This window comes from Callorhinus ursinus, unplaced genomic scaffold (assembly GCF_003265705.2).
Source record: "Callorhinus ursinus isolate GAN/ISIS: 27379988/994484 unplaced genomic scaffold, GSC_fseal_2.0 scaffold6, whole genome shotgun sequence".
Classification (NCBI taxonomy): Eukaryota; Metazoa; Chordata; class Mammalia; order Carnivora; family Otariidae; genus Callorhinus; species Callorhinus ursinus.
The window spans coordinates 48,300,482-48,313,838 of NW_027397068.1; the positions used below are offsets into that span (position 1 = coordinate 48,300,482).

At 37.5% G+C, this 13,357-nt stretch overlaps 1 protein-coding gene across 5 annotated transcripts in view; it reads right to left on the bottom strand.

Moving 5' to 3' along the window:
* Positions 1 to 11,870, bottom strand: part of MED23 (mediator complex subunit 23) — a 47,231-nt gene extending 35,361 nt beyond the window's left edge. The window contains exons 1-12 of one of the 5 annotated variants that reach the window (XM_073893939.1): positions 11,658 to 11,870; positions 11,429 to 11,504; positions 11,275 to 11,306; positions 11,024 to 11,111; positions 8,908 to 9,032; positions 7,591 to 7,702; positions 6,585 to 6,683; positions 5,910 to 6,011; positions 5,204 to 5,273; positions 3,820 to 3,932; positions 2,228 to 2,323; positions 1,666 to 1,683 (exon numbers count right to left, since the gene is read on the bottom strand). In XM_073893939.1, the coding sequence (XP_073750040.1) occupies positions 1,666 to 1,683; positions 2,228 to 2,323; positions 3,820 to 3,932; positions 5,204 to 5,273; positions 5,910 to 6,011; positions 6,585 to 6,683; positions 7,591 to 7,702; positions 8,908 to 9,032; positions 11,024 to 11,111; positions 11,275 to 11,306; positions 11,429 to 11,504; positions 11,658 to 11,665 (939 nt within the window). In that variant the 5' untranslated portion in view covers positions 11,666 to 11,870. Of the gene's footprint in view, positions 1 to 1,665; positions 1,684 to 2,227; positions 2,324 to 3,819; positions 3,933 to 5,203; positions 5,274 to 5,909; positions 6,012 to 6,584; positions 6,684 to 7,590; positions 7,703 to 8,907; positions 9,033 to 11,023; positions 11,112 to 11,274; positions 11,307 to 11,428; positions 11,505 to 11,657 lie in introns of those variants that run through there. The other 4 variants (XM_073893940.1, XM_025865508.2, XM_025865512.2 and 1 more) reach the window with 4 other exon arrangements.
* Between the last annotated feature and the right edge of the window lie 1,487 nt (positions 11,871 to 13,357).

Below are 13,357 nucleotides of genomic sequence, written 5' to 3' on the forward strand. Positions count from 1 at the left end.
TACTGATGAATTGTGAACTTCTGACAATGTTTACAGTGGGACCAATACTAATAATGTTCTGTCAGCATTTCCATTATAAACTTTATTTTTTATGGATTTATGTCTTAGTCATAAACTTTTTTTAGGTTGAAACTTGTTATTAAAATAATCAAATCAGAAATACTCTCCTATGAATTGTTTTGTCAATTTCTACTTTGAGAAGAGCTGCATCCCAAGAGAAAAAAGCTAATGATAACTAAGGATATCTGGGGGAAGGTACTCGCAGCTCAAATGACCATGAGTACATTTATCCACCAAACTGTAAGAAAAATTGAGTCAAGTATGACTTTAAGTTCACTGCAAAAATTAATTTTAAGACATAGCATGAAGCATTCTTTCAAAGTTGACTGAATACTTACCTCTAACTCAAGTGAAAGTTGATCAGAATTAATGACTTGGTATTTAAGATGTTAAATTGACAGGTTATATGAAGTAACTGTCAGATACTGTAGTGTGAAGCAGTTTCAGTTTCACATGTACATAGGCTTGTCCAAACAAGGAAAATTGGTAAATTTTTCAGAAGAAAAAACTTAAAATAATAAAAGAGATACTGCTACTAGGGTGAGGTTTGGCATGCAAAGTTTCAACACTGAGCAAGTTTTATGGCCAAGCTATATGTCCTTAAAAATAGGGCTTTATAAATGGAAGCACTGGCACAACCTTCACTATAGTATTGCAAACAGTAACGCTATTTTATATAACCTAGACAAGAACGTCTTTTTAAAATCAAAAAGCTGGTCTATTTTAATATGTTGGGCTCAAAAATTTTTAACAAAAATAATTGGAACCACTATTTTGTTTAAAATCTCAAAGGTGAAAAGTCCTGGAACAGACTTGGGACTGTATAAGAGTTTGGTTTATAAAGTTTGGCCACAGTGTTTTTCTCCTACTACAGGTGAGCTTCAATAGCAAGGAGCCCACTCTAGGAGGAGGACACTTCTGGCAAAGACTGACAAAGAAGGGTGTTTGTCAAGCAGGTGTGGGGTCACCTAAGAGTGTGACATTTCTTAGTCAATCCCCATGTTTCCAAAAAAACCTTCCCTGTATAAAGTTTACCACTCCAACTTTTAAAATAACGTATCTCTATTAAAGTTTTTCCTCTTTTTTGTTTTGTTTTTAATTTGTTTTTGTTTTAAGGCAAAGCATCGTAAGTATTTTTATAGATGTTATTTATTTATGTTTTAATAATCTGGAAAGATAAAGGCCACCATAAATCTTTCCATCTCTGAAAATTCCACAAGGCAAGCTTTGGCCCTAAAGTATTTAAAAAAAAAAAAAAGTAAAATGGAGTGGGAAGGAAAAACAACCCATCAAAAAGTGACAGGCATTATTGTGTGCCAGGTGTTGTCTCTTTGTTAAAAAAAAAAAAAGAAAAAGGAAAAAAGAAAAAAGAAAAAAGAAAAAAAAAGAATATAAAAAAACAAACACCAAAAACCAAAACCAAAAACAATCCACCAAAAACAACTCTCATATCCCAAGAAGAAATTCATTTTAGTGGCCTTGGTCTCAGCATGGTCCTGCCAATTTCAAGCCCCGACCATACATGTATTCTCTAAATGGAATCAGTGGCTACAAAGCGGCCAGCGTATCGTTAGTCACAATACAACAGTAAGGTTGTGAACATACCTGAGCAATGTTCAAGGTCTAGAGCATTGGAGGATGGGCAGGACAAGACAGGACAGAACAAAAATAAAGGAAGAAAAAAAGAAAAGACAAAACAGTGACTATGAGGCCAGCCTCAAGGAACCCAGAGTCAGCACAAACCCTCCCACATGTTAAACCACCAAAAACAAACATATACCAAAAAGGGGGGAAAAAATCAGCAGTCAGGCCACGCTGAAGATACCAAGGGTTATAAAAATAGGCACCCAAACAATAAAAAGATAAAAAATTATGGTTAAGACATGTGTAGGTTTCTCTGGCAAAAGGTATACTTGAAACTGGCCTTATAGAAAAAAAAGCAATGCAAAATAAACCAACTTTTAAAATATCTCCTTTTTAATTTAAACATTTTTAAAGCAATATATAAATGATAGGAACAATACATTGTTTAATAAACCATATATTAAAAAAAAAAATCACCAAATAGTTCTTAACTGTTTTGCTCAGTTAGCTCTAGCAAAGAAAAGAGAAAAGAATAGTGCAGATTCTATGCAGAATTTACTTGGTTTCCAGCATAGTACAGTACCTGCTTATTTAAACCTAGCATATTGCAGACCATATCCCTGGAATAAGGCTGCTCCAATACATATCTCAACAAAGCAGTCTGTGGTTCAAACAGATCCTTTAAAGAAAATAAAAAAAATTATTGCTTCAAGATCAAAGTAAATGTTAATTCAAATAATTTGAAATTGGGATAAAAAAATCTGCTAAAGGCACTTGTTACCTTCACACAGTAGGCAGTATATCTAGTGGAAAAAAATCATAGGATTTTAGTGCTTACAGTTAATCTGATCCCACCCCTCATTTGATAGGAGATATAACTGAGGTGAAGGGACTTGCCCAAGGTCATACAGAAGCTCAATTTAGAAAGACTTCAGTTACTGTCACAGGAGAGTCTTAAGCATCACTGTAAGGAAAGGATTTTCTGCTCAGAAATCTAATCAAAGAGGAATGGAGGTAGTTTCCAATCACTTTCATACAAGTGTAAACAAACAAACACTACTTCTAAATTTGGAGAGGAGAAATGACTTGATAGTACAGGGGTCAAAGTGTAGATTCTGAAATCAGATTGAGTTCAAATCCTCATTCTACCATTTCGTAAACATGGGGCCTTAGTCAAGTTACTCAGTTTCATCATCTGTACAATGGAGATACTAAGATGATAGTTGAGAATAAGAGTTACTGCAAAAAAGTTCTTAAAACAGTGGCTGGCATACAGTAAGTACATAATGAATTGATCTGTTTTCAATATTACTGCTATCATGATAACTGTAAATTCCATTTAGTTTCACATTCCTAAGTTTTGCTGACTAATATACCAAGAGTCCAGGATTGCAACCTTAGTTTCACTATTTCCCTCTCCTCACTTCTGGACTAGTTTCCTAACCATTCTGTACATCATTTTTAACGTGAAACATTCACATGAAAAGTCTCTAGTCCAAAAAAAAAAAAAATCTCTAGCCCTCCTCATACTCTGCTCTGTAACCATTTCAACCCCCAAGACACTATAATGAATCTATCAAATTTCATTCTAGCTTTAGGTCTATATCTCATACTTCATTTTATTGATACTTGTAGATTTTTTTCTTTTGAGGCTATCCTACTCCACTTTTGTCTTCTTCATCCCCCCTTTAAAAAAAATCTAACACAGGTAGGGGCACCTGGCTGGGTCAGTCGGAAGAGCATGTGACTCTTGATCTCAAGGTCCTGAATTCAAGCCCCATGCTGGGTGGGTGTAGAGATTACTTAAATTTTTTAAAACTTAAAAAAAAAAAAATTAAAAATCTAACAAAGGAGAGACTCACTCTTCAAATTTTAAGAGAAGTACAAATTCATTTTTGGTCCTCACTTTGCAAACGAAGAATAAAAAGGTTTCCATTATAAAGATTCAATTTTCTTAATCTAAGTGCTTTGTCGGGGCCAAATGGAGCATAAACACCCAATATTATAAACCACAGGGTATACTTGGATATCAGAATCAAATGATAAACCATAAACTATTTTTCATTAAATATACACTTCTTCAGTCTATGAAGAGACAATTTAGCATAACACATCATATAATCCAGGATGAAGACTGTTAGATGGACCAAAGTTCCATTATATTTATCAACATACCTTATCATATGGCAAAAGGCCTTTCAAAGGAAAACGAAGAGTTGCAGGATCCAATTTCCATGAATTACAAATGGCTCCTGAGTTATTTACAACTGGCAGAAGGCTGCAGCGGCCTGTATGTATTACAAACAATATTTTAAAGTAAATGTGAACACAAATGCCTGGTCCTTCATTCACTCTATGAATATTTAATAAATATCTATTCTGAATCAGGCACTGATTTTAAAAAGGTTGTAATTAGATATAAGTTTTAGGAATTTTCTTTGATTATTTTTAGTCCAGATGGTTGGAGACCGATTGTACAGGCCTTCCAAACTCAAAAATAATGGCATTTGTCCAAGTATATAAGATAAAGATCAGCAAACTATAATCCATGGGCCAGATGCAGCTTGCCACCCATTTCTGTAAAGTTTTATTGGGACACTGATGCTTTCCTACTATAATGGCAGAGTTGAACAGTTGCAACAGACTGTATAGCTCACAAAGCCTAAAATATTTATTGTATCACCATTTATAAAAAAATTTGCGTATCTCTAGTCTAGGGTCAATATGATTAACTTTATGCATGATGTTCCTAGAGGCCTTAGATGTAGCATATGACCATCAACTCATATATCCAACTGCCTAACGAATACTGTCACCTGGATGTCTCCCAGGGACTTCAAGCTTAACAGATCTTAAATTGAACTCATCATCCTTCTCAAGCCTGTACCACTTCCAGAATTCATTAAATGATATCAATATCTACTCAGTTACAAAAGCTAGAAGTCTGAGAATTACCTGTCTAGCGTCTACTTGTTTTATTTTTGTATTTCCAATCTAAAACAGCACCCGACTCACAAGAAGTGTTCAAAATTTGGTCACTGACTAAATAATGGTCTATATACCCAGACAGTGCTGGGCACTGCACAAATTGCCAAATCACATGCTTGTTTTTAAAAGCAAATTCTGAGAAAGAAACAAAACATGAAAAAATGAAAAACAAAATAAATGAAGTACAGAGCAAAAGCGTGAATTGGAATGGGCTTAAAGAGCCTGAGTCTTGTGTACTATGGACACACAGGGATGGTCCGCTGAGACTTCCAGTTACCTGGAGATTCCATGGTGATTACTAGCTCTATTAAAAGTTCCCTCTAGTTACCAGGAAACATATCTTCTAGAATGAGTCTATCTGAAGCTTAGACCCAGTCCAGACAGTTGCTTTTCCCTCCCTATACTCTGCAAACAAAGTACCTGAAAACAAGTAAATGGCTATTATTAAGCTTCCACAGAATTACCAAAATGACAAACCACCAAGACATGTGTAAGATACCATCTGCCAATTCTGTTGAATATTTCACTAAAAACCAGGTACTATTTACTACATTTTAATTTATAATCCTACCACAAATGGAGTTTATCCTTGCTGTGGGCCTGAAGGTATCCACAAAGTCTGATACCAGGTTTCCAAGTAACTAAAAACAAAACAAAAAACATGTAAGTATAAAAATAAGATTGCTTTGAATATAACCATCATTTATGTAAAATGAGATAGGACGTAAAGATTTAATACAATACCTGGCATATAAAAATTACTCAAAAGTCAGTCCTCTTTCACTTCCTTTCAAACAATTACTTCCCAGTTCATCTGTCCCTGAATTAAGCCAAATCATACCACCAGGTCCTTCAGTATTTCATGAAGCTGGCATATTTTCACACATGATATAGAAACTGTCTTGGGGTGCCCGGGTGGCTCCGTTGGTTAAGTGTCCAACTCTTGATTTTGGCTCAGGTCATGATCTTGGTGTTGTGAGATCAAGCCCTGTGTCAGGCTCTGTGCTCAACAGGGAGTCTGCTTGAGATTCTTTCTCCTCCACTCCCTCTGCCTCCCCCACCCCAGGCGTGATATAAAGAAATAAATCTTGAAAAGAAAAGAAATTGTCTCAACCGGATACCAGAGAAATAAAAGAAATACATTAGAATGATAAAAAAGTACATTTTATCTCAGGATAAAAGTGACCATTTTAAAAATAAGCACATAAAAATAAGATTAATGTAACTATTTTTTATTAAAATTGCTCCCCCCAAAACTTGGAACATATGAGATTTACCCAGTGTGGAAGTTTTCCTTCAGGATATAGTTTCCTAATCTCTGTGACTGCAAAGTAGGCTGGTAATAAACAGGCATTTCTTTCCAAGATATATGCTATAACCTAAGAAAAATAAAAGAGCAATGTTATTTTTCTTGGTTAGTTCCACAGAAAAGCCCTTTAAATGCAACAGTGGCAACAACAAAGATATTAAAAGCAAAGATATTATTTCATGGATTTATTAATCTGTAGCACAAAGAGTTCATTTATATGTGAAGACTCTCTAAAAATGAAGATTAATGAACAATGAAATAGATGTCACTAAGTAACGTTGCTTTAAATATTGGTAGACTCCAACAGGAAAGAAACTGACCAAAGTTATAATTCTTGCAACATCAGTTACAAAGCACAAAGATCTTTTAAGTGGTCCATAGGCTAAAGTCTTTTAACAGCTAAAAATACTCTAATGTCTATATTGTTGTTTTCTTAATTAAAAGCCATGACTTAATTAAAATTTAAAATTTTCTTTTGAAATATAATACAAGTAAAACAGCATCTTTAAAACTAGAAGTGATTTCTGTAGAAGTACCCAAATGGAACAGTCCACAAACTACCATATGTTTTAAAGGCACAGAACTACATAAAACTATTATTTTTGAGGTTATGATCAATGAACTGCAGACACGTCTAAATTACCTCTCTTGCTGCTAGAAGCTGCTGTACAACAGCTGAGCTCACTGTATTGGGAATTGTCAAGATTTTCTCCAAAATCACTTTTAAGAGATCTCGAACACCCTGATATAAGAAAAAAACCCACAGGTTAAAACTAAGTAGTGCCCCCTGTGCTAGTTAAAACATCTAAAGATTTCAACATTATATGCTCAGGAAAAAAGTTACCTTCAAGATCACATCTTTAATTTTTCTGAATCAGAGCTACCATTCAAGTCCCTAACATTAGCCCAAAAGAAGAGTCATGTTCCAAAATAGAATTCTAAAGAATATGAATGAACAAAGTCCTTTACAAATAAAAATTAATCTTTCCACACTCTGCTAAGCTTTCTGGACCCTCACAACATTACAAGAGTTTCTACTGTTACAACAGTCCAAAAAGCTTAATTTGGGCTTAGAGGCAGAAATAATTTGAATAGAACTTGAAAATACTCTGAGACATGGGCCATACTGTTAAACTTTCTGGCAGGTGATTTCTTCTGCTCACTCCCTTTGTCATATTCTAACTTTACTCCCCCTTCTCATCCATCACATACCTAATCACTCAAACTTATCCAATAAAGCTAGTCTGTTAATTGGTCATCTCCTCTTATCTATTACCAGTTGCATTACTTCAGAGCAGAATCTGATACATGGAGAAGAAATTTCATTCTACATGCATTTATTGAGCATAAACTGTGTGATCAATCTTGTAAAAAAGATAGATAAAACATACACATGAGAGAAATTAGAAACAATTATAAAGCACCATACAAATAAGAAGGTAAAAACTTCATGTTAACCCACTAAGGAAACTAAAGAGAGAGAAAAAAACAAAAAAAACTGAGCAATTTTAAGTCTCCTTAGGAAATATAACAAAACATAGATTTTGTAAACGCTTCCACTTCATTTCTCCCATCAGAAATTAAGATATACACACTGAAAAATTATTCATGTCTGAAAGTGATTACTTTTTATAATTAGGAAAAAATACCTTGTAATCCACTCCCCCAATTATTTTCCGAACCAGTTTAAATGTTAAGGACCAAAGTTGTGTTCTTTCCCATTCAAGTGTGTCAGAGTTTATCAGGGATTCACAAACCATCCTAGAAAATAAGAATACCCATTCCAGTTACAAGACAGAATTTTGCCAAGTTCTCCAATAGCCAAGGTCTGTGTACTCTGGATATGATATTTGTCATTTTGTTCTTCAGAAAGGCACATTACTATTTAAGAATACTTAAAAAAAATTATATGGATGGTATATTATGTTTTTTTACTTGTGTGAAAGATAGAATCCAAAATAGAACTAAATAATATTATGTTATATTTTTACTAGAAAGAAATTTATCAAAAGCTATTGATTAAATGTTTACCATCTATCAGTTTGTGGTAGATTGTATTTTTCCAAGACGGCTGCAACAAACTTTTCAATCCCACATGCTCTTCTGAAGGGTGACACTGATACTCCTCCCATGAAGAGGTGGGAGAAGGGTCTACATTCTCTTCCCCTAAACATGGGCAGGCCTAAGATTATGGCAAAAGGGACACTTATGACCCCCAAGACAAGGTAATGCAACTTCTCCCTACCCTTCTTTTGAATGCTTGGTCTTGCACACCATCATGCTGTAGGAAAGTCCAGGTCACATGGACAGAGCCTATGTAGGTTCCAGCCAATAGCCCCAGCTAAGGTTCCAGATGACAGCCAGGCATCAACCACGAGACATATGAATGGGGAAACCTTTGTCATAACTACAGCCATAGCCACCATCGGATTGCAATCACAAGACCCTGAGATAAAACTGCCTACTCAACTCAGTTAACCACGATAACCATGAGTGTTAATAAAATGTTAAATAATCCTAGCCCCTGGGCTGAAAAGTAAAGGCTGCCTGGTTTTGAGTCTTTAAATATACAATTCTAAGAATACTACATCCTAGAAACTAAAACCTGAGGTTTTATGAAGGATTACTTGTTTTTTTTTTTTAAGATTTTATTTATTTATTTATTTGACAAAGAGAGACATAGCGAGAGCAGGAACACAAGCAGGGGGTGTGGGAGAGGGAGAAGCAGGCCTCCCGTGGAGCAGGGAGCCCAACGCGGGGATCGCTCCCAGGACCCTGGGATCACGACCTGAGCCGAAGGCAGACGTTTTAATGACTAAGCCACCCAGGCGTCCCGAAGGATTACTTGTTGAGCCTAACTTTCTTCTTCATTCCTTCATCCTTTTATAACAATCTTGACCAATTACCAAACATTAATTAAAAAAAACAAAATTCTTTGGATTGCTCATATCCACCATTAAACATACCTGGGTGGAAGGAGACCAGTCTCCACTGCCATTGCTAAGCAGTCATAAAGAAAAGAAATTCTTTTCGGACTATGCTGGCCATGAATAAATTTAACAATCCACTGGATGCATTGTTCATGAGATTCCTGGAAAATTAGAAAATGATTACATTTTAGGTCCAAAGTGATATTTTATAACTGACAAATACCTAGTATTACACCTGGGAGTATATCAAGACTATGAATGAAATACTCCATTATAAACATGCATGGATGAAAACAATTTAAAAAAATGGAAAAATTCAGATTTACTATTTCAGTTTAATCAAAATGTAGTTCCCATATCAGTTTGTCTTCTAGGATACCCTCAAGAAGAACCTCCATGCCCTCTTCCTCGGCACTACCCCGTCCCTCATATACACTTCTACTGTTGAACGTATATTGCTGATTTAGAGATATGTATTTTCTTTGTGACTCTCTCCTTGAAAACAAGGGCCGTCCTTAATTCATAGAATGTTTAATGGATTATTAAAAACTTAAAAGATGTTGAAAAGACGTTCAACAGCAGAGAAATGCAAAACAAACCATGAGATATAATTTCTCCTGTTTTAGATTGGCAAACATCAAAAAAACTCATTAACACCCTACCAGGAAGCCCTAGGGAAGATACTCTTACACATCGCTAGAGGGGTATAAATTGGTATGATGCTTATGGAAGGCTATTAAGCAATTTCTATAAAAATTATAAATAGACATACCCTCTAACCTAGCAATATTACTTCCAGGAATGTATTCAGTGTCCTGTGCATAATATTGTTTTTGCGCATAATAATGTCCTGTGCATTATAGTATTGTTTAAAGTGGAGAAGTTAAGAAATAACCTAAACGTCAGTCAGTAGGGGACTGGTTAAATAAAGGAAGGTGCAGCCACATAATAGATTATGCTGCTGTAGGAAAGACAGGCAGAAGTAACTTTCAACGGAATGATGTAGAATTACTTTCAGAAGTGAATAGAAGGAAAAAAGGTGTTAATGAACAGTGAACACACTATATGAATGTTCCATAAAAACGGGATCCTATAACATGTAAAAACTTCCAGAAGGCAACAAACTGGGGATACTGGCTGCTGATATGAAAAAGAGCTGGTGATTAAGCTAAGGGACTTAGCTTAAACCCAGACTATTCACTGGGTTCCCCTTTTGGTACCTTTTGCATTTGGAGCCATATGAATAGATTACCTATTAGAAGATAATTAAAACAAGATTTTACAAAAAATGAATGTATGCCATTATGTGACCGATGTTTGAGCAGCAAGTCTTACCACCAGTGGCTCAGATGAAAACAGTTCTCATTTTCCTACCAAGAACACACCATGAGAAGATAATACCCTACTGGAATACCAACTCTGTAAGGATCACACATTTTGTCTTTTTCATGGATACATTTTCTGGTGACCGTTCCTTGTTACTAAGTTTTACTGCTCCTTTCCTCATTTTTATTAGAATATCTTTGTAGGGGCGCCTGGGTGGCTCAGTCGGCTAAGCGTCTGCCTTCAGCTCAGGTCGTGATCCCAGAGCCCTGGGATCGAGCCCCGCATCGGGCTCCCTGCTCCGCGGGGAGCCTGCTTCTCCTTCTGCCTGCCGCTCCCCCTGCTTGTGCGCTCTCTCTCTGATAAATAAATAAAATCTTGAAGAAAAAAAAAGAGAATATATTTGTATCTTTGTTATAGTATCCTTACCGCGGCATCTTTGTTTCGTATTTTTAATCAATCTTTGTATCTATCAATGCTTTGCTAGCTCCTTTGTTGAATGAAATTTGTATCTTTTAAAATCCCTATCAGAGCTGTTTTCACATGGACCAAATAAATCAGAATAGGATGAAAATGGTTTTATATAACCTAACTGGGGGAGATCTTTAAAGACGTCTCACACTGTGCTGTCATCGGTTTGACTTCCTACTACAGGTTCTCCACTGGAAAAATGCAAATTGAAACAAACGGAAACCAGACCATACAAACAAGAAATGATGACATTTTTACTTGTCCCTTTCCAGAAAGACCTTCACAGCGACATCAAAGTAACGTAAAAAAGAAGGCATCAAAAATCATCAGCTGAATGTAGTAAAAATGAAGTGCTCACCTGAGACAGACCCCCCCAAAACTGTCTGAAGGCCCCTAGACAGCTAATTAGTTTGGTTTTTTCATCTTCAGGGGTGTCCATAAACATTCTAAAAAACAAAAATCACATTACTTGTCACGAGTTCTAAAAGGGTAATTCAACATAACCAGAATCTTATGGATCTCAGACACCTTCAAGACAAACCTAAGTAAAATCTTAAAAAGATACACTCACGCTAAAACCACAAAAATCTGCCACGCGTACATACTCACCCAGGAAAAGCCTCTTCTATAATTTCCGTTTTCTGTAAAAAAACAAAAAGTATGCGATGTAAAAACAAAATTAAAAAAAAAGAAAAGAAAAGAAAAGAAAAGAAAGGAGGGACCTCCCTGAGAAAATATTACAGTGTCACAGGGGACAAGTCACCTTAACCAGCGACCCGCACAAAATATCACTTCCGGCCTGGCCTGTCACGCAGGGCGCTGTGCACCTCAAAGGCGACCTGGAATTTGACAGCGTTCTGACACCCGCTAAACCCTCGCAGGCATACACGGCGTCGTAACAAAGGAGCGGTGGGAGAGAGGCAGCCCGGGCCGGGCTCCCGGGCTCTCCCCCTCCCCAGCCACCGCCCTGGATCCCTGGCGGCTCCACTCACCACCACATCCTCAAAAATGCTCTGCAGTTGCGTCTCCATCTGCACCATCGCCCCCGCCTTCCCCGGGCGCCCGGCGCGCGGCCCGGCTGAGGCCCGAGCTCCGGGAATTGACGGGCAGAGAGGCGGAAACGCCGGCAGGAAACCTCAGCTCGCGGAGGGTGCCTTTTCTCTCAAGCGCTCAGCCGAGAGAACGCCCCCTCCCCGGCCCAGCAAACCGCCGGCGCCCGCACGGAAGCCGGGAAGCGCCGGATGCGTGCGGATAACGAAACCTGCAGAAACTAGGGACCCAGCCCGTTGGTTCCGCTTGGAAAAAGGCCGGCCCGCCGAGCCAGACGAGAGCGCCCCCAAGTGGAGCCTTGAGCCTACGTCACCCCCAGGCGTCGTCGGCTGCAGGCCGCCACCTCCCGGCCGGAGCGGGAGTTGCTTCCTGCTCCGGACTAACGCTTTTGCCTACTGGGAAGGAAAAAAGCTTGGAGCCCAGGGAATGGCAACCGGCGAGAAGAGCTCCTCCTGCAACCTAGGTCAGCCTGATGTCCGTGAGCTACTGACCTTCTGGATCCAGTTGAAACACACCTTTCTTGACGACAGGGACCATGTCTTCTCAAGTATGGTAAGCTCAGTGCCTTGCACAGTGCCTGACACATAGCAGGCTTTTAATAAAGGTCAAAAACAAACAAACAAACAACAAAACAAAACGTATTACTGATTTTTAATTAATCAAATAATGTCTACCGTTTAAAATTTTTTTAAATATCTACTGTTTTTAGTTATAATCATGTAAAATAATATTTATCAATTACTGAATACCTAGAGAGCATCTTTGGTGAAGGTAGGGGTGGAGAATGGTTGGCAGATAGGAAGGCTGATCCATTGACAGGGTCAGAGCAGTGGCTAAGCGCACTGCGGGGAGTGTCCGCCCCACCGCTGTATTCTTCCAAGCATCTGTTTGACATATTCCTGGAAGCCTGCCCTTCTCGTTCAAGTTGATGTAGGGTCTCTTCCTTATCTTCATATAACACCTTAGTGCATAAGTAGTAGAGTACTTCATGTATGAAATATTTGTTCACCCTTTGCTCAGTGTTAGACACAATGTTAGGTACTTGATGAACTGTACTGCAGGAATCAATTTTGTAGAATGTACAAGCTAGAAGGATGACAGAGCCAGAATTATTAAAATCTAAGTAGCCTAACAATCTATTGTTCTTTTTTGTATGCTAACCACATTATCTTATTTTGGGCTATCTTTAATCAGATACACTTCTAAGCGTTTTCAGTTACCGTCAGGCAGATTTCCATGCCTCCACTCTGTTTCCAAATCAGTATGTTCTCAGCAAATGCTAGCAAATCTTAATATTAGCCAGGGCTTGTATAGGTAAAAAGATAGAATGGTCAGGAAAGAATTATATCTTTTTTCATAACCAAATACAATTTAATTTTTATATCATGCTTGCTGATGCTTCATCCATTAAATAAAAATTGACCATCTAGTCCTAGACCTTGATGTGTTTTCCCCCAATATTCATTTTTTTCAATTGATGTATCATCTATAAGCAATGAAACACCTAAATTTTACATGTACAGATCCATGAATCTTGACAAATATTTACACTGATTTAACTACGACTTCAGTCAAGATACGGAGTATTTTCATACACGGGAAGTTCCTGATGTTCCTTTGCAGCCAATCCCCCTTCCAGAGG